The following is a 21,529-nucleotide window of genomic DNA, read 5'->3' on the forward strand; positions in this document are numbered from 1 at the left end:
ATGGCTATGACCACCTCAGTTGGTCATGAGCATACATCCAACACAAATGTCATATTACTAACCATGCATGGCAAACAAACATAATCACATTATAAACATTAGACATGACATGAATAGCTAGGCTTACAAGCCATAATCAATATGAGCCACATCTTATGGCCATATACATATAACTCAATATAAGCCAACACATTTTACTAAAGAAAAATAATATATGTCAATCAACTAGATCCCTATACATGCCACTCACTTGAATTTTCTAATATATGCTTCATTATTACAAAGATAGCAACTTGATAGTGTGATGCTGCCTCCGACGATCTCCAACCCTGAGCTAACCTGAAAACACTATAGGAAAGGAAAGGAAGTAAGTAAGCTTTATAGCTTAGTAAGACAATATGAAAATAATAAGCAATTTATCAACTTGCTTCTCATGGTCATACAACCCTATTTCCATTTTCACTCATGTTCCAGTCAAGCTGTTTTCTCAAGTCATAGTCATTAAATTATTTATTTCTAGAGCTACAAAACTCCAAATTAAGTTACGCTAATTTTCCCTAAAACTAGACTTATATATCTTTTTACCAAAAAAATTTCAAAATTTTTGGTTTAGCCAATTATTACAGTTTATTCCTTAAATTTACACTTTTTTTCTACGTGACAGTTCTGACCCCTCTTCACTAAAAATTAATTATCTCAAAGTATGGGACTAGGATGATGTTCCTGTTTATTTATCTTAAAAATAGACTCATAAAGTATTCTAGGAATATAAATTATAACTCATAACTATTTTTTTCCAATTTTCAATGATTTTCTCAAATCAAAACAGGGGATTTCGAAGTCATTTTGACTCTGTCTCACAACAATTAAAATATTTCATAATATGAAACTCATTTACTCACATCATTTCTTCTATGTGAAACTATACTCATTAGCTTTAATGTCATATTTTATTCAGCCTCAAACTCAATTTCCACAATTTTTGGTGGATTTTTAAAGTCAAACTATGGTTGTTGTCCAAAACTGTTTTAGTGTAAATTAACGATATTATGTTTACTAGACCATATTAATTCATTTTCACCACATTGGTAAGGTTACATATTCATACATCATAATTATAGACCTATAATCACAAGGTCATCACAAAATCATTCTCATAAGCATGAATTACCTATTTACATCTTCCCTAAATGTGCATCATAATCTGAAATCATTTCTTATGAGCTTGGCATACATACCTGTGTTACTCAACATGCTCATATTCATTCCTTAATAATCATATAACATGAATTGAATTCACATCTCATCAATTTCATGTAAGTACCTGTACCACTCACAATATGGTTATAACCTTTCTCATTTAGCTTAAACTATAACTCTTACCGTTGAACCATTCGGAAGGCTATCGAATATTCACTAAGCCTTAAACATAGGGTATAATGCCGATGCCATGTCCTAGACATGGTCTTACACTGGCTCATCCATCAAGTCGATGCCATGTCCCAGACATGGTCTTACATTAGCTCTCACATATCTGTGCCAATGTCATGTACTAGACATGGTCTTATACTAACACATCTCGTAGCCGATGCATGTCCCAAACATGTCTTACACTGGCTCTCGTCTCAATGCCGATGCATGTCCTAAACATGTCTTACACTGGCGTTTCATAATGTGGCTGATGCATGTCCCAGACATATCTTACACTAGTACACACATATCACCCAAATGTCATGGCATGAATATCCATTTATTCCTAAGGTTCAACCAGGACCTCTACATCAATTCTCATCATACATAATTATTTCCACAATCAAGCAATTTATGCTATATCTATTCAAATACGTGTAATAACGATGTAGTTATATTACTTACATACGACTTACTCGATTCTATGGGATATCATATTCCATTGAATTTTTAATTTATTCTACAATCACAAGAATGTTATTAACTTTTGGCATCACATTCATCATACTCAATATCATCAACATATAATTCAATAAAACCAAAGCAAGAGAGATTCAAGTATATTAACAATAACATGGATAACATACTTATTTAGTCATACGAACTTACCTCGAATAAGAAAACGACAATTTTACCATTGGTCCATAACCTTGCATTTTCTCGATTTAAGCCCGAATCTCGATTTCCTTGATCTATCATTTAAAATATAGCCTATTTAGGACTCACATTATTCAAATTGACCCAAAAATCATATTTTGGAAAATTTACAATTTTGCCCCTAAACTTTGCCAAAATTATGCTTTTTCCCCTAGGCTCGTAAAATGATTTTTATTTAGTTTTCTTACTCTTTAAGTCTATTCAAACCATTTTCATAACTATAGCAACTCAAGATTTCAATTATTACACACATTTACTCTCTATTTTACAAACTTTGTAAAATGATACTTTTAAGTGTTTTCATGCTAACACCTTTCACAAAAGTTGTTTATTTCACAACTAAGATTCATTTTCTTCCATAAAAATGCAGCAAAAAACATGAATATTCTCATGGTAAAACCCTAGACTTTCAACCATTTTACAAAATAGTCCCCTCATTAACTAGATTAAGCTACGAGGGTTCCAAAAGTACAAAAATTATCAAAAATAAGCATTTAAATCACTTACTTGTGAGGGTGAAGAGTTTGTTGAAATTTCAAGCTTCCAAACCCTTATTTTTGTTGGTATTTTTAGTGAAGAAAGATGGAGAAGAAGGGTGGCTACTTTTGTTTTATTTTATTAGTGCTTGCTTATGTCATCAAATACCAACCATACTAAATTTTGACTTTTCAACTCTTTTGCTCCCCCTATGGCCAACTATCACTTATTTAATGGCCTAACTTTAAAGACCCCCAATTAAGGTTCTCTAGCAATTTGAAACCTTTGACTATTAAAACATACTTTTGCCCTTTTTGCGATTTAGTCCTTTTTCGCGATTAAGCACTCAAACGCCAAAATTAATTCACCAAAATTTTTATGCACTTATATAATCATGCTATAACACATAAAATAATATTAAAATAATTTCTAAACCTAAGATTTATGGTTTTGAAACCACTATTCTGGCTAAACCCTATTTTGGGATGTTACATGTATGATCTGTTAATTGCATATTTGCATGTCATGTATTGTATGTTGTATTGTATCGAAGTTGGGTTAAAGTATATGGAGGAAGTATTCTGAAAGGCTCCTAAGCTTGATATCTGGCAGCACAGCTGTAATTATATGATTATGTGCCGCATTCAGTACAACATCATGTGTAGGGATGGGTAGGTCAGTTTTATCCCCACAAGGTGTGTAGGGTTGGACGAAGTTGGTGTGTAGGACTCTATTTAATCTTTTCTATTCTGCTTACTATATCTGAGATGGGCCAAGGCCCTGATATACATATCTGATTTTGCATTTGAGTGGACTAAGGCCTACACTGATTTCTGTAAGGGGCTCCGGCCTAAACTGATTATGATTATAATCTAATATGTGCCTGTTTGCATGTTTTCTGTAGGGATTACACACTGAGTTTGCAAAAATTCACCCTTTTTCTATTTATTCTGTGTAGGAAATCACCAGGCTTGACAGGTCGGTACAACGGAGGACACAGCGATGGCCACACGGTTTTTCCACTTGGACTATTTTCTGTTTACTTATGTTTTAAATATTATTTGGGGAAAATTTGATGTCATTAAGGCTTTTATGGATTTTACTTAATTTGATATTTTGAAATGTTTTATGGTTTTTACTGCTAGTGGTATGAAAACTAGGGTTTTCAAAAGTACCGAATATTTTACAAAACTACCACGCATACGAAGATGGTTTTAAAAGCTTCCGCGTAAAAGTAATGTTTTAAATCAGATCGATTAGGACATGTTTTTCCAGACTAAGTACAAGTTAATAATTGGAACTATTTTAAGGTCAATGCGGTTTCAAAATCATTATCATGTAACAGCGGCAGATTCGGCCATAACATTCAGACCGGGTTTGGGGTGTTACATTTAGTGGTATCAGAGCCAGGTTGCAAAGCTCGACTTTGGATTTGGGTTTTAAAGATTGGTTTTAAAAATAATTTGTAAATAATTTGAAATATTTTTGAAATAAGTATGTAGTACACCGAGTCTCCGACACTGATCCTGTAAGTTCTCTGAAAAAACTGTTTAGAATTGTCTAAAAATATGATTAGAATGTTCTAAAACTACTTTTGGTAGTATATTACATTGAAAACACTCTAGGTAGTGTAGACTGAAAACTGTAGTAAGACAACTACTCGCGATAACCGACCCTGAATATTCTGATACAGTACTGTATAAAATATTTTTTAATAAATATTAGAACTGTAACTAATGCATAAAACTGTTAATACAGATAAATTTTGAAGCTTACGATGAGCACACGTAGTACTCGTGTACGAGGTACTAGAGGCCATGGTAGAGGCCATAGAGGGGCTCAAGCTGAGTCATTGGCATCTGATACTATTTCGAATTTGGATACTAGCAAGACGCCAGTATCACCTGTAATAGAGATTGGGTCTAGGTCTCATGATCATGCAGCTGGGGACGACGAACTGTCCCAAGCCATGCTACAGATTTTAGAGAGGGTCGCTGGGCACAATACTAGATCTGGAGATCGAGGGCTGGTTACGGAACGACTCCGGTCCAATGGGGCTGAGTTATTCAGGGGTGTCACTGGAGTCGCCCCTAATGTGGCTGAGTACTCGATGGAAGCCACAGAGAGAATTATGGACAACCTGGATTTTACTGCTGAGCAAAAGCTTAAGAGAACTGTTTCTCTATTACGTGATGAGGCATACCAGGGGTGGCTCACGGTTAAGGATGGCACTCAGCCTGACCAATTTACTTGGGATTATTTTGAGACTACTTTCCAGGGTAAGTATGTGGGAGCCAGCTATATTGATGCTAGGAGGCGTGAGTTCCTTAATCTCACCCAAGGAGACCATTCAGTGGCCAAGTATGAGGCCGAGTTCCTGAGGTTGAGCTATTATGCATGACGCATAGTGGCGACCGAGTATGAGCGTTGTGTCCGATTTGAGGATGGTCTCAAGGATAATTTGCAAGTCTTGATAGCTCCGCAGAGGGAGCATGATTTCTCTGTTCTAATTGAGAAGGTGAAGATTGCCGAGGAGGGTAAGCGTGCTGAGCACCAGAATCGAGAGAAAGGAAAGAATAAGAGGGAATTGGAGCCTTCGACTACTGCGATGAGGCATAAGAAAAAGGCCAGATCTGATGGGTTAGTGAGAGTGGGGCCTCTTGCTATACCTTCTAGGGTGGCGCTCTGTGGACATTGTGGTAGACTCCATCTGGGAGAGTGTTGGAGAACTACTGGGGCATGCTTGAGGTGTGGGTCGACTGAGCACCTTGTTCGAGATTGTCCATTGAGGACCGATCAGATGTAGGCTACGGGTACTGGCACTGTGTAGTAACCGAGAGTAGTTTAGTAGCCACGTAGAGGCCGAGGTCAGGTCAGGGGTGGTAACAACATGGGTCGAGGACAGAGAGCAACGGACAGAGGTGCTGGACCGATTGAGGTGAAGCAGCTTGCTTTAGTTTATGTTGCTCATCGCCGTGAGGACCGAGATGCTCCGGACGTTATTATGGGTACGTGTTGGAACGCCAGTGCCTCCAAGGCGCAGCGGAAAAATAAAATAATTAAAAACATTCTGGTGATCCAAACCATGGATCCATGTGTAAGGAACGTATCGTGGTGATAAAAGGTTTTGAAATTACCGAAACTTCAATCTGAGTAGACAGCGACGCCTAGGCAACGGGAATCCGGAACCACTATCGAACCAAGTCGCAACCTTTTCAATGTTGGCCTCTACGTAGTCCACCCAGTTGACAATGAACGGTAGAAAAATCTCAGAAACTATTTCAGTGATTTTTATGCTTGACGGCTGCTAGTACCCTTTAGCATAGTTTCGGGCTTATTTATATATTATCTCTTTAGGTTTTTACCTTTGCCATATCTAACACTCTTTTAATTGGTATAACTTTTAATGAATATTAATTCATTAAAATTAATCAACATAATAGTCATCATTAAAATAAATATAATAATGTTTAACCGAAAATTATAATTACATTAATTATAATAAAGATTTCGTAAACTATATTTATTTAAACTTATATGCTGAACCAAATTCATTTACTAATGAAATTATGTTCGATTATGTGTACAACATCCTTGTACGTATAGTATGTTTAACAATTTGATTGCCCAATTAAATTAATTCTATAATTAATTTAATTCATCTGACAATCAGAATACAATACCAACTATGTTTTACTCCTTTCATTTCAACCATAGGGTGTGACCCTATAGGTTCTTGTAACGTTAGCAGTATTATTAGAACGATTCTAATGTTACAAACAATGAGTGGCATCTAGCAATGCATCATTGCTACCTAAGTTACGAGAAGTCATGATTCGACATAACCTTTTGTGAATAACCTTTCATGCATTAATCCTTAAGTCCTATATCTTTAGAATGGACACAAGTCATGGAATAGTCACACTTGCATAGTCCATCCCATGTTTCTTGATACCTTAAGTGAACTATGATACACAAATAAGTATGATATCTCATATCAACTTATTTGAGCATGGCTATGCATTTCTAGTCTCACTAATCAAGTGGCCTAAGATATTACTCCCATTATGTAGGAGGGACTTATCCTATATTGATCAACCATATCCCTCTACATAAATTATGGTATATCCAACATTAGTCTTTATAGAACAACCGCCATTTATGTTCGTTTGACTATATCAAAATATACAACTCACGATGTTGGGATAATGATGATCTCAAATATGAGGATCATATACATATTAATCACTATGAGTAATGTTGTGACAATTACATAATAATCCAAGAAACATACTCATAGCAGTCACCCAATATGTTGTTCTCTAACACACATATTCATGCATTGATTTTGACACTCCATATCAATGACAACTCTTTATCATCAATCAACTACATGTTAGTATTAATGCATTATTGTTGTCCTAGCCAACAATAATACTTGACTAAGGATCTTTTAAGAATAATCATATTATTCTCAGGACATTATTATAAAATAGTTTATTTATGTACACGAAAAAGAAACTAAAATAATAATGGCAACGTCTTATATCAAAAAACATGATAAATCAAGTATGTTATTACAACCATCTCGTGATTGATCTTTGGGCATACTCTTACAATCTCCCACTGGCACTAAGACCGATCACTCATATATCTAATACCAAGTGACTTAGTGTGACGACCATGCTTCTGCTGTGTCAGAGGCTTGGTCAAGGGATCAGCAATGTTATCATCTGTAGGTACTCTACATATCTCTACATCCCCTCGATCAATAATCTCTCGAATAAGATGGTAGCGCCTAAGTATATGTTTAGATCGCTGGTGAGATCTGGGTTCTTTAGCTTATGAAATAGCTCCATTGTTATCACATCAAAGTTCCATAACATCTGATATGCTAGGCACAACCCCTAGTTCAGTAATGAACTTCTTGATCCAAACAGCTTCTTTCGCTGCCTCACTAGCTGCAATATACTCGGCCTCTGTTGTAGAATCAGCTAATGTACTTTGCTTTGAACTCTTCCAGCTCACAGCACTACCATTAAGGCAAAACACAAAACCTGATTGCGATCGAGAATCATCCTTGTCGGTTTGGAAGCTGGCATCAGTGTAACCTTTTACACTTAACTCTTCCTCACCTTCATATATTAGGAACGTATCCCTAGTTCTTCTCAAGTACTTAAGGATATTCTTGACTGTGGCCAGTGACCTTCACCGGGATCTACTTGGTACCTGCTCGCCATACTTAAGCCATATGAGACATCTGGACGGGTACATAACATGGCATACATGATAGATCCAATAGCAGAAGCATATGGAATTTTACTCATGCATACTCTCTCTTGTAGAGTTAAAGGATACATTTCCTTCGAGAGTGAAATACCATGTCTCATAGGTAGGAATCCTCTTTTAGATTCTTCCATATTGAACCTTTTCAATACTTTATCTATATATGTACCTTGACTTAGACCTAATAGTCGTCTTGATCTATCTCTATAGATCTTAACTCCTAAGATGTAAGTGGCTTTGCCCAAGTCCTTCATAGAAAAATAACTTCCTAACCAAGTCTTAATAAACTGTAAGGTAGGTATGTCATTGCCCATGATAAGTATGTCATCCGCATACAGTTCCAAGAATGTTATTGTGCTCCCACTAACTTTCTTGTAAACACATGGCTCATCTTCATTTTTGATAAAACCAAACTCTTTGATTGCATCGTTAAAACGAAGATTCCAAATTCGAGAAGCTTGCATTAATCCATAAATGGACCTTTGTAACTTACATATCTTTCCAGCATCCTTTGGATTGACAAAACCTTCAGGTTGTGTCATGTACATATCCTCTTCAAGTTTCCCGTTAAGGAAAGCTGTTTTGACATCCATCTGCCAGATTTCATAATCATTAAATGCAGCTATGGTAAGCAAGATCCTGATGGATTTAAACATAGCTACAGGAGGAAAAGTTTCATCATAGTCAACACCATGAATTTGACGAAAACCTTTAGCGACTAATCGCCCCTTGTATGTTTGTACATTACCTCCATGTCCGTTTTCTTTTTGAAAACCCACTTGCACCCTATAGGTTTAACCCCTTCGGGTAGGTCAACCAAAGTCCATACCTGGTTTTCATACATGGAATCCATCTCAGATCTCATGGCCTCGAGCCATTTCTCGAAACTGGCTCGCCACCGCTTCTTGATAAGTCCTAGGCTCATCTTGATCTATAAGAAGAATGTCACCATGCATTGTAATGAGAAATCCATATCTCTCAGGTGCATGGCGTTCTCTTAAAGATCTACGCGGTGGTTGTGTTTCTACAGCAGTTACCTGTTCCTCAATTTCTTGTGGAATTTTCTGTTGTTTTATCTCTGGTTTAGTGGTATCTTATGATTCTCGAATTTCTTCAAGTTCAATCTTTCTCCCACTTCCTTTTCTAAAAACAAATTCTCTCTCTAGGAAGACACCAGTCCTAGCAACAAACACTTTGTTCTCAGTGGGATTAAATAAATAATATCCTTTGGTTTCTTTCGGATACCCCACAAAGATACACCTTTCAGATTTGGGTTCAAGCTTAGTAGACGTCTGACGTTTAACATAAGCTTCGCAACCCCAAATTTTCATAAAAGACATACTAGGACGTTCCCCAGTCCACATCTCATATGGCATTTTTTGAACCGATTTAGATGGAACACGATTTAGTGTGAAAATAGTTGTTTCAAGTACATGTCCCAAAAAGGAAGTCGGTAGATCAGCATAACTCATCATGGATCAAACCATGTCTAATAGAGTTCGATTTCTTCTCTCAGAAACTCCATTCCATTGAGGAGTACCAGGAGGAGTAAGTTGTGAGACAATCCCACATTCCTTCAAAAGATCATCAAACTCTAGGCTCAAATACTCTCCACCTCGATCAGATCGAAGTGTCTTAATAGTTTTGCCTAGTTGATTTTGTACTTCATTTTTGAATTCCTTGAACTTTTCAAGGGCCTCAAACTTATGGCGCATGAGATAAACATACCCATATCTACTGAAATCATCAGTAAAAGTAATGAAGTAGTGAAATCCATCTCTGGCTTGTGTATTTATTGGTCCACATACATCTAAATGTATTAAGCCCAATAAATCACTAGCTCGCTCACTTTACCAAGAAAAGGAGATTTAGTCATTTTCCTAATAAGCAAGATTCACATACTTCAAATTGTTCAAAAACAAATGAATCCAAGAGACCATCTTTATGGAGTTTGGATATGCGTTTCTCACTTATGTGGCCCAAACGACAATGCCAAAGATAAGTTTGATTTGAGTCATTTATTTTAGATCTTTTAGTATTTATGTTGTAAATGGGATTCGTTTGATCTAAAATATAGAGGCCATTAATCAATTGTGTCGAACCATAGAAAACATTATTGAGATAAAAGGAACAACAATTATTCTTAATTATTATCTCAAAACCAATTTTGTCTAAACAAGAAATTGAAATAATGTTTTTAGTCGAACTAGGCACAAAATAACAATACTCTAAAATTAAACCAAGTCCACTAGGCAAAGATAAAGTATATGTTCTCACAGCTAATGCAACAACTCTTGCTCTATTTCCAACTCGCAGGTCCACATCTCCTCTAGCCAAAGTCCTACTCCTTTGTAGTCCCTGTACAGAAGTACAAATATGAGAACCACAACCAGTATCTAATACCCAAGAAGTAGTACTTGATAAATTAATATCAATAACATAAATACCTGAAGCAGACGTTCCGCTTGCTTTGGCCTGCTTGATTTCCTCAAGATAGACAGGTCAGTTTCACTTCCAATGTCCAGTCACACCACAATGAAAATAGTTTACTTCCTTAGACACCCTACCTTTAGGTTCCAGTGCAGCCTTTCCTTTTCCAAGATTGGGCTTACCTTTGCCCTTAGGCTTTGTCGGGACTTTGGTCTTTCCCTTGCCCTTATTGTTACGGACCATCAGTATGGGCTTGGGTCCAACCTTTTTCATGTTGCCTTCAGCAGTTCGTAACATGGTAAGCAATTGTGGCAGAGTCTTGTCAATTTCATTCATATTGAAATTGAGGACAAACTGGTTGTAGCTATCCGGCAATGATTGCAGAATAACATCAGTGGCCAACTCTTGGCCCAATAGAAACCCAAGCTTAGATAGGCTTTCAATATAACCAATCATCTTAAGGACATGAGGTCCTACTGGGCTTCCTTCAGCCAGCTTACATTGGAATAGGGCCTTAGAGATATCGAACCTCTCTTGCCTTGCTTGCCCTTGATATAGTTCTTTCAAGTGCTCGATCATATCATAAGCAACCATATCCTCATGTTGCTTTTGAAGCTCAGGATTCATAGTGGCGTGCATAAGACATCCAACGTCTACCATATCATCGAGATGCTTCTTGTAAGCATCTTTATCAGCCCTCGAGGCATTAGCAGGTGGTTCATCAGGAAGTGATTTTTCAATGACATATAATTTCCGTTCTTGTTTAAGGACAATCTTCAAGTTACAGAACCAGTCAAGAAAGTTCAAACCATTCAATTTGTCCTTCTCAAGGACCGATCACAATGAGAGTATATTAGTGTTTACAGCCATAATATATCTACAACAATAAAATATGCGTGTGAATAAATTTACCAAGTTTATATCAATCATTAAAAGGACTTTATTATATGATGTTTCCCACTATTCTATTTCAAAATTAATAACCCTCATATATTAATTTCGAAAAGACTTTCTTGAAAGTATTTCTAGTGGGTCAAGGATCCATATTTCACCTCCTCTTAAGTCAGCTTTGGCTTTACTCTCAAGATTATGGTTATTTAGGTAAGCAACACTTGCTAATTACATCATATGTAACTCCTACAATTTGGTAAACAACTCTTGTTCTAATCATCTTATGATTTATCCAAATTACTTGCCTCTAGGTTTCTAATACTATTAGAGTAACCTAGTTAAGTCATTAACCAATTTTTAACCAGCGAATATCACTTGTTTATTCTTCGCGTTTAACCAAGATAAATACTAGTACTTCGCTTTGGCAAAACCTACATAGTATTGATCGAGGCCTTAACGAGGGCATAAATTGGAAGGCCATGTTGACTTAATATTTTAATAGAGGGATTTTATTAGAGTGTTACATCTCACCAATTATGGTCTACTTTAGTCCATTTAATCTTTTAATTGATCTTATCAATTAATGAGGTTTATTATTACCAAATTTGCATGCTTTAGACATCCATAGCATCTCATACATGAGTAAGTAAAGCAATAAATAAATGCAATAGTTATAACCCATAAACTATGGTGGTTCAACCCAAGCCAATGGGAGAACCAAAAGGGAACCTAAAGGTGTAAGCCATTTCACAAGCTGTCAATCCACACTAGTCGGCCTATCTTCCTTCTCGTCTAGTCCACAGCAACTTTTACAAATTACAAAATTCAGAAACTCGTTTTACATACGAGGGAGTAAAATGAGAAGAGAAATACAAAAGACTAGTAGTAAGGCACGACACACAGGCCATATTTACAAAATTACAACCTTTTTATCAAATGGGTTATCGGGCTATAACTATGCATTTCAAACACCGTGCATTTCAAAAATAGCATATATCATTCAATGTTTTTGTCAAGTGAAATATTAAAATATCCTTTCAACCCTTTTATGGCCCATTAAGTTTTATTTATTACAAAACATACTGGAAGATGATGGGGATCTGAAGCGGTCGAAGGGAGCGGACCGAAGGCCCGCGACCGTAGCCACCTGATCCCAATCCCACCGCGGTACGAACCGCATACCCTAGTTGAATAAACCTCACGATTTGATAACTTTTATCAACAGAATCGTGTTTTTAGGATTTTAATCCTTGAGGTTTCATATCGGAACAACCCTTTGTTCCACTGGCCAGTAAACTCTTACTGGAAATTGTAAAATCACCGCTACATCATAACAGATTTATTAAGGTTTACAGCAATAACATAAAACCGAATAGGCCATAACACCATGATTAACATTTAATCACTTATTGAAAGGAACAATTATCAGATTCTACTTAAATGATTTAAATAGAAAAACATAATAAAATTAAAACATGCATCTCATACAATTGCATCACCCAAGTATTTAAACCCGAGTCTGTATCACACAAGTGGCTCTGATACCACTGTTGGAACGCTGGTGCCTCCAAGGCGCAGCGGAAAAATAAAATAATTAAAAATATTCTGGCAGTCCAAACCATGGATCCATGTGTAAGGAACGTATTGTGGTGATAAAACGTTTCAAAATTACTAAAACTTCAATCTGAGTAGACAGCAACGCCTAGGCAACGGGAATCCTGAACCACTATCGAACCAAGCCGCAACCTTTCCGATGTCGGCCTCTACGTAGTCCGCCCAGTTGACAATGAACGGTAGAAAAATCTCAGAAACTATTTCAGTGATTTTTATGCTTGACGGCTGCTAGTACCCTTTAGCATAGTTTCGGGCTTATTTATATATTATCTCTTTAAGGTTTTTACCCTTGCCATATCTAACACTCTTTTAATTGGTATAACTTTTTAATGAATATTAATTCATTAAAATTAATCTGAACATAATAGTCATCATTAAAATAAATATAATAATGTTTAACCGAAAATTATAATTACATTAATTATAATAAAGATTTCGATAAACTATATTTATTTAAACTTATATACGAACCAAATTCATTTACTAATGAAATTATGTTCTGATTATGTGTACAACATCCTTGTACGTATAGTATGTTCAACAATTTGATTGCCCAATTAAATTAATTCTATAATTAATTTAATTCATCTGACAATCAGAATACAATACCAACTATGTTTTACTCCTTTCATTTCAACCATAGGGTGTGACCCTATAGGTTCTTGTAACGTTAGCAGTAATATTAGAACGATTCTAATGTTACAAAAAATGAGTGGCATCTACCAATGCATCATTGCTACCTAAGTTACGAAAAGTCATGATTCGACATAACCTTTTGTGATTAACCTTTCATGCATTAATCCTTAAGTCCTATATCTTTGGAATGGACACAAGTCATGGAATAGTCACACTTGCATACTCCATCCCATGTTTCTTGATACCTTAAGTGAACTATGATACACAAATAAGTATGACATCTCATATCAACTTATTTGAGCATGGCCATGCATTTCTAGTCTCACTCAATCAAGTGGCCTAAGATATTACTCCCATTATGTAGGAGGGACTTATCCTCTATTGATCAACCATATCCCTCTACATAGATTGTGGTATATCCAACATTAGTCTTTATAGAACAACCAGCCATTTATGTTCGTTTGACTACATCAAAATATACAACTCACGATGTTGGGATAATGATAATCTCAAGTATGAGGATCATATACATATTAATCACTATGAGTAATGTTGTGACAATTACATAATAATCCAAGAAACATACTCATAGCAGTCATCCAATATGTTGTTCTCTAACACACATATTCATGCATTGATTTTGACACTCCATATCAATGACAACTCTTTATCATCAATCAACTACATGTTAGTCTTAATGCATTATTGTTGTCCTAGCCAACAATAATACTTGACTAAGGATCTTTTAAGAATAATCATATTATTCTCAGGACATTATTATAAAATAGTTTATTTATGTACACAGAAAAAAAACTGAAATAATAATGGTAACACCTTGTATCAATAAACATGATAAATCAAGTATGTTATTACAACCATCTCGTGATTGATCTTTGGGCATACTCTTACAGTACGTTCTTAATTTTTAATATACCTTATTTGGCATTGATGTACATAGGCTCTACCCATTCATATCTAGCTAGTATTGTGTCTGAAACCTTGGGCATTCCGGTTGAGAGTGCTTCTAGTAAAGTAACTGTTGTAAGTCCACTGGGACAGTCTGTCCAAGTGAATAAACTGTTTAGAGGCATTCTGTTAGAAGTTCAAGGGACAGTATTTCTGGCTGATTTAATGGAGCTTCCATTTGGGGAGTTCTATCTGATATTGGGGATGGATTGGTTGGTAAAACACCGAGTAAGTCTGGATTATGCGATAAAAAGGGTTGTGTTGAGAACCGAGGAACGCAATGAGGTAATTATGATTGGGGAATGTCGTGACTACCTGACTAATATGATTTCTATGTTGGTGGCGAAAAAGTTGGTCCGAAAAGGATGTGAGGCTTATCTGGCTTATGTAAGTGTTTCAGATTCTGGGGACTCTTCTATTAAGGATATCAAAACTATACGAGATTTTTCAGATGTCTTTCCTGAGGATTTATCGGGGTTGCCTCCAAGCCATGAGGTAAAATTTGGGATTGAATTGATTTTTGGTATAGCTTTGGTGTCTATTGCCCCTTACCGAATGGCACCGAAAGAGCTGACGGAACTTAAGGCTCAGATTCAGGAGTTGTTGGATCGTGGGTTCATCCATCCCAGTGTGTCTCCGTTGGGAGTACCTGTTCTTTTTGTAAAGAAGAAAGATGGAATGATGAGGATGTGCATCAACTATCGACAGCTGAACAAGCTAACGATTAAGAACAACTACCCATTTTTGAGGATAGACGACTTATTCAACCAGTTTAGAGGGGCTTCTGTGTTTTCTAAGATTGATCTGTGCTCAGGCTACCATCAATTGAGAGTTAGAAAGGCTGATGTGCATAAGACGGCATTTAGGACTTGATATGCACATTATGAGTTCCTAGTTATGCCCTTTGGTTTAACCAATGCACCGGCGGCATTTATGGATTTAATGAACTGAGTATTTTAGCCCTACTTGGATCAGTTTATGGTAGTGTTCATCGATGACATCTTGGTACAAGACAAAAGATGAGCACGATGAGCATCTCAGAGTGGTTCTACAGATTCTTCGTGAGAAACGATTGTATACAAAGTTTAACAAGTGTGAGTTCTGGCTTTGGAAAGTAACATTTTTGGGACATGTAATGTAACGCCCCCACGCCCGAGACCATCACCGGAGTTGAGCTTGAGGGGTTACCGAACATAATTTATCAATTTAAGAACTTCAAATCATTTGCTTCTACATTCACAGCTTTCTAGCTACTCGCGTCACAATTACAAGAAAAATCATATCTCGAGTTATGAAACTCGAAATCAAGATCCGTAAATTTTCCCTAAATATAGACTCATATATCTATTTACTAATTTTTTTCTAGAATTTTTGGTTGGGCCAATTAGTACAGTTTATTAGTTAAAGTCTCCCCTGTTTCAGGGTTTGACTGCTCTGACATCTGTGTATTACAAATCAGATATCTCTCTATACAGAATTTCAATGACTATGAAGTTTGTTTTTCTTAAACTAAACTCAATAAGGAATCTGCACATATAAAGAAAAACTTCTAATTATTTTTTTAAAATTTATTATGAATTTTTAAAGTCAGAACAGGGGATCCAGAAATCACTCTGGCCCTGTTTCACAAAAGTTTAAATATCTCATAAAATATAATTTATCTGCCTGTTTTGTTCAATCCACATGAAAATAGACTCATTAAGCTTCAATTTCATAACTTACTCATTATTTATTTCCATTTATACTATTTTTAGTGATTTTTCAAATTCATGTCATTGCTGCAGCAATATTCTATTTTAAGGCAAGTTTCATCTTTCCATGAATTTTTATGAACTAGATAACCTATTAAACTTCCATAATATCAAACATGATCTAAATTAGCCATCACCATGACTTATCAATATCAAACATTTTCTCAACCAAACATGGCCATATCATAAAATTATTTACACAAAATAGGTATATTGCTATACATGTCATACTTAAGTAGTTGTACAAGCCATTTACCAAGATAAAAGTCCTTTGGATAGTGTAATCGAACTTTCGACCATCCCCGATTCCCAGCCGGCTTGTTCAAAACTACAGTGAATGAAAAGGAAGGAGTAAGCATAAATGCTTAGTAAGTTCATATGTAAATAACAAGTAACATAACAATACAAATATACCAAACAACTTTAGCATGGTATCACCAAAACATATATCACATTTCTAAACATCATTCATCATCTTACCACCTTATCGTTGTTGTATCTATTTTCAACCCGAGGGTTAAGAACATACCTGTCCAAAGTGTCCATTTCACAACACTTACCAAAACGTCACTTGCATCTTAAGTGTTCTTCCATTTCACTAGAAATTTCACCCGTTGAACACATCGGAATACAACTCGGGTACACGGATAATTTGCACATAAGTGCCTCATATGTAATCAAGAAATCATGTAACCCGCCCCTAAGTGAACTCAGACTCAACTCAACGAGCTCAGGCGTTCGCATCCATAAGTGAACTCGGACTCAACTCAACGAGTTCGGATGCCTAGTTACATCTCACGAACTCGGACTCAACTCAACGAGTTCGGACATTTGCATCCAAAGATGAACTCGGACTCAACTCAACGAGTTCGGATGCTCAACCATCCTAATGACATGTCACTTGTATCCTAATCTATTCCTAAGGTTCAAACGGGCTTTTTCCCTCGATCTCACATTTGCCGTCTTCCATGGAATATCGGAACCGATACTCGGTAACAATTCATATTTATCAAGTAGTAAACATAATTTGCATATTACTCAACATTAACCACAAAGCATAATATTTCACGATAAAAAAATCAGCATATCATATAATTAACATTAATAACTTAAAAATAACATTTATGCTACATTATTTACACATGAACTTACCTTGGTACCAAAATATAAAGATTTTGCAATTTAGTCCACAATCTTTTCTTTTCCTCGATCTCGACTTGAATCTCGTTTCTCTTGACCTATAATGCCAAATTAATCTTATTTAATACATACATTCATCAAAACAGCATTTAATACGAACTTTGGAAAAATTACAATTTTGCCCCTAAACTTTTGCATAATTACACTTTTGCCCCTAGGCTCGGGAATTAAACTTTATTCCTTATTCTTATGTTTTATAACATGCTGATCACTTTTCCCTTCTATGGCAACATCAAATTCTCTCTCTAACATATACTTGTGACTATTAGGTATTTTTGCCGATTAAGCCCTTTTACTCATTTTCACTCAAAACCGAGTAGCACAAGTTGTCTAACATAATTTAAAACCTCATATTCTATCATAAAACATCAAAATACACAAATTTCACCTATGGGTATTTTTCCAAATATAAACCCTAGGTTGAATTATTGCTAACATAAGCTTAATCGAGCTAAGGATTCCAAAACGTAAAAACATTAAAAGCGGGCTTGGAATCACTTACTATGGAGCTTGGAAGCTTGAAACAAACCCTAGCTATGGAGAAACCTTGAAATTTTGGCCTAATGAAGAAGATGGACAAAATTGGCTTTTAATTTTGTTTTTAATTCATTTTAATAACTAAATGACCAAAATACCCTTACTACTAAACTTTCTAAAATTCCTTCCATGTCCTAATTTTGTCCATGAACTTAAAATTGGTCAAATTGCTATTTAAGACCTCCTCATTAATATTCCAAAACAATTTCATACTAAAAACTTCTAGAATGCAAGTTTTGCAACTTATTCGATTTAGTCCCTACTTTCAATTTAAGCACTTTAGGCATAGAATTTCATCAAGAAATTTTCACACAATCATGCAATCATATCATAATCATCAAAATAATTATAAAATAATTATTTCTATCTCAGATTTGTGGTCACGAAACCACTATTCCGATTAAGCCCTAATTCAGGATATTACATGTAATTTCTGCTGAGGGGATACGAGTTGATCCTTGTAAGATTGAAGCTGCGCTGGGTTGGAAACAGCCGAAGAATATGTCTGAGATCAATAGCTTTTTGGGGCTGGTTGGATATTATTGACGTTTCGTAGAAGGGTTCTCTTTGATCGCAGCTCCAATTACTAAGCTACTGCGTAAGGGAGTTCCTTTCAATTAGACTGATGCACAACAAAAGAGCTTTGATAAGCTCAAGACAGTTTTAACTCAGGCTCCTGTCCTAATACAGCCTGAGCTCGGTAAAGACTTTTTGGTATACAGTGATGCGTCGCATGTGGGTTTGGGTTGTGTTCTGATGCAAGATGGAAAGGTAGTTGCTTATGCGTCTCGACAGCTCAAGACTCATGAGGCTAACTATCCAACGCACGATTTGGAGTTGGCAGCGGTAGCCTTCGCTTTAAAAATCTGGAGGCACTATCTGTACGGTAAGAAGTGTACTATCTAAACTAATCACAAGAGCCTCAAATATCTGCTCACCCAAAAGGAGTTGAATCTTAGGCAACGTAGATGGGTTGAACTGCTTAAGGACTATGACTACAATATCGAGTATCATCCCGGCAAGGCCAATGTGGTGGCCAATGCTTTGAGCCGTAGGGCAATGACGGATCTGAGAGCGATGTTTGCTCGACTTAGTCTTTTCAATGATGGGAGTCTGTTGGTCGAGCTGTAAGTTAAACTGACTTGGATAGATCAGATTGAGGGTAAACAGTTGGAGGATGAGTCTTTGGGTCTTCGGTTCGGGCAGATTGAGAGTGGTAACACTACGAATTTTAGGTTGAATAGTGATAGGGTACTATGTTTTCACGGTCGGATTTGTGTACCAAATGATGAGGTTTTGAGACAATCGATTCTGTGGGAAGTGCATAGTAGTCCTTATGCTATGCATCCCGGGGTAATAAAATATACCAAGATCTCCGAGAGTTATATTGATGGTCAGGGTTGAAACGTGAGGTCACTGATTTCGTTGCTCGCTGTTTGACTTGTTAGCAGGTTAAGGCTGAGCATCAATTACCTTCGGGTTTTCTACAGCTGATTAAGATACTGATGTGGAAATGAGAGTGAGTAACGATGGACTTCGTTACTGGGTTGCCTCTAACACCCACTAAGAAGGACTCTGTTTGGGTCATCGTGGATCGATTGACCAAGTTTGCTCATTTCATTCCTGTCAAGACAGACTTCTCTCTGCAGAAATTGGCTAAGCTCTATGTTTCCGAAATAGTGAGGCTTCATAGGGTACCTGTCTCGATCATCTCTGATAGGGATCTTCGTTTCATGTCTCGGTTCTAGAAGAAACTGCATGAGTCTCTGGGTTCAAGGTTAGACTTCAGTACTGCTTTCCATCCTCAGACAGATGGTCAGTCGGATAGGCCGATTCAGATATTAGAGGACATGTTAAGGAGCTGTGTTATTGATTTCCAATATAGTTAGGAGGAGTACTTGTCATTAGCAGAGTTCACTAACAATAATAGCAACCAGTCTAGCATACAGATGGCACCTTACAAGGTACTATATGGTTGTAAGTGTCGCATTCCTTTGTGCTGGACTGAGTTGGGTGAGCGACATGTTTTGGGTCCAAAATTGATTTCTGAAATCGAGGATAAATTTAGATTGATTCGGGATCGACTGAAAGCGGCTTCTAATAGGCAGAAGTCCTATGCAGATCTGAAGTGTCAAAAGATAAAGTATTCAGTGGGAGACTTCGTTTTTCTTAAGGTCTTCTCATGGAAGAAGGTACTGAGCTTCGGTCGCAAGGGCAAGCTGAACCCTTGGTTTATTGGGCCGTATCAAATTTTGAGACAAGTAGGACTAGTCTCATATCAGTTGGAGCTACCTTCGGAGTTAGATCGCATTCATGATGTGTTCCACGTCTCAATATTGAGACGCTACCGCTCTGATTCCACATATATTGTTCCTGTAGAGGAGATTGAGGTTCGACCAGATCTGACCTTCAAGGAGGAGTCAGTTTAGATTCTGGATCACGATGTTAAAGTTCTGTAGAGGAAATCTATTCCTTTAGTAAAGGTGCTGTAACGACCCAAATTTTAAAGTCATCTGAAAAATGAATTTTCGGGTTTTTGATTCTGAAAATTAGATTTGTAAATATTTAGTAGAAATATTTACGAAATTAAGTGAGAGGTTAATTAGAGTTTAATCTAAGCTTGAATTAAGAATAATAAGGAGAAAGAACTAGATAGAATAAAGAATAAAAGTTTAATTGAGAATTAAAGAAAAGACAAAGGGTTAATTTAGTAATTAAACTAAAGTAAGACAAATGTATGGTAAAAATAAATAAAATGTGTAAAATATAAATGGTACACATGTAATAAACATGTGTATTTACTTATTTTATAAGAAAATAATAATGATTAAAGTATATTATAATAATATAATATAATAAAGTAATTAAATAAAACAAATAAAAGAAAAGAAAGAAATAAAAGAGAACAAAAGACACGAAATAGCAGGGAAAGAAAAGGAAAGAAAAGGAAAAGAAAAATTTAGGGTTTTAGAGTTTCAAGCTTGATTGGTAAGTCAATTTGATCCCTTTTCTTGTAATTTTGGTGTCTATGGAATCCTAGGAAGAAGTACTATTTGAGTTATGTTGAAATTTAGAAAGTTGTTGAATTTTTAAGTGTTGATAAAGTTGAATGAATGGAAGAATTATTGGTTTAATTGATAGAAATTTAAGTTAGAAGTGGTTAAAGGATTAAATTATAAAGAGAGATAAAAGTTTTATTATAGTAGGAACTAAATTGTTTAAATTGTAGAATTAATATTTTATATGGAAAAATAAGAGTGAAACTTGTTTAAAGTGGGTGTTAAATGAAAATTATAAGGTTTATTTGAAGAAAAAGAATGGTTATGGTGGAAGGACCTAATTAGAAATATAGTAAAAGTTACATGGAAATAAAAGAGTGTGTTACTAAATAATATGCATTGATAGTTTTAAATGTTAAATTTTATGTAGCCAACGTAGCACCGAAAACGTCATCAAAAAAAGGAAAAGAGAAAGTGAACGAGAACGAGAACATCAAGTAAACTCGAGAATTTCGGTTTGTATTTCTATAAACTATGCTTAATGTTTTAATACAATAATTGTTATTTTTAATAGTTAGAATGTATAATGAATGATATGATGGAAATTGTTATTAC

General features: G+C 35.9%; 1 protein-coding gene across 1 annotated transcript; it reads left to right on the top strand.

The window, feature by feature from the left end:
- Window positions 1-4,381: 4,381 nt before the first annotated feature.
- On the top strand, window positions 4,382-5,410 carry LOC108480216 (uncharacterized). Its single transcript, XM_017783128.1, has 2 exons — window positions 4,382-4,922; window positions 5,013-5,410. The coding sequence occupies exons 1-2, from the start codon at window positions 4,382-4,384 to the stop codon at window positions 5,408-5,410; spliced, it is 939 nt and encodes a 312-aa protein (XP_017638617.1).
- Window positions 5,411-21,529: the final 16,119 nt, after the last annotated feature.

The sequence above is a fragment of the Gossypium arboreum genome, chromosome 7 (genome assembly GCF_025698485.1).
Source record: "Gossypium arboreum isolate Shixiya-1 chromosome 7, ASM2569848v2, whole genome shotgun sequence".
In the NCBI taxonomy this organism is placed as follows: domain Eukaryota; kingdom Viridiplantae; phylum Streptophyta; class Magnoliopsida; order Malvales; family Malvaceae; genus Gossypium; species Gossypium arboreum.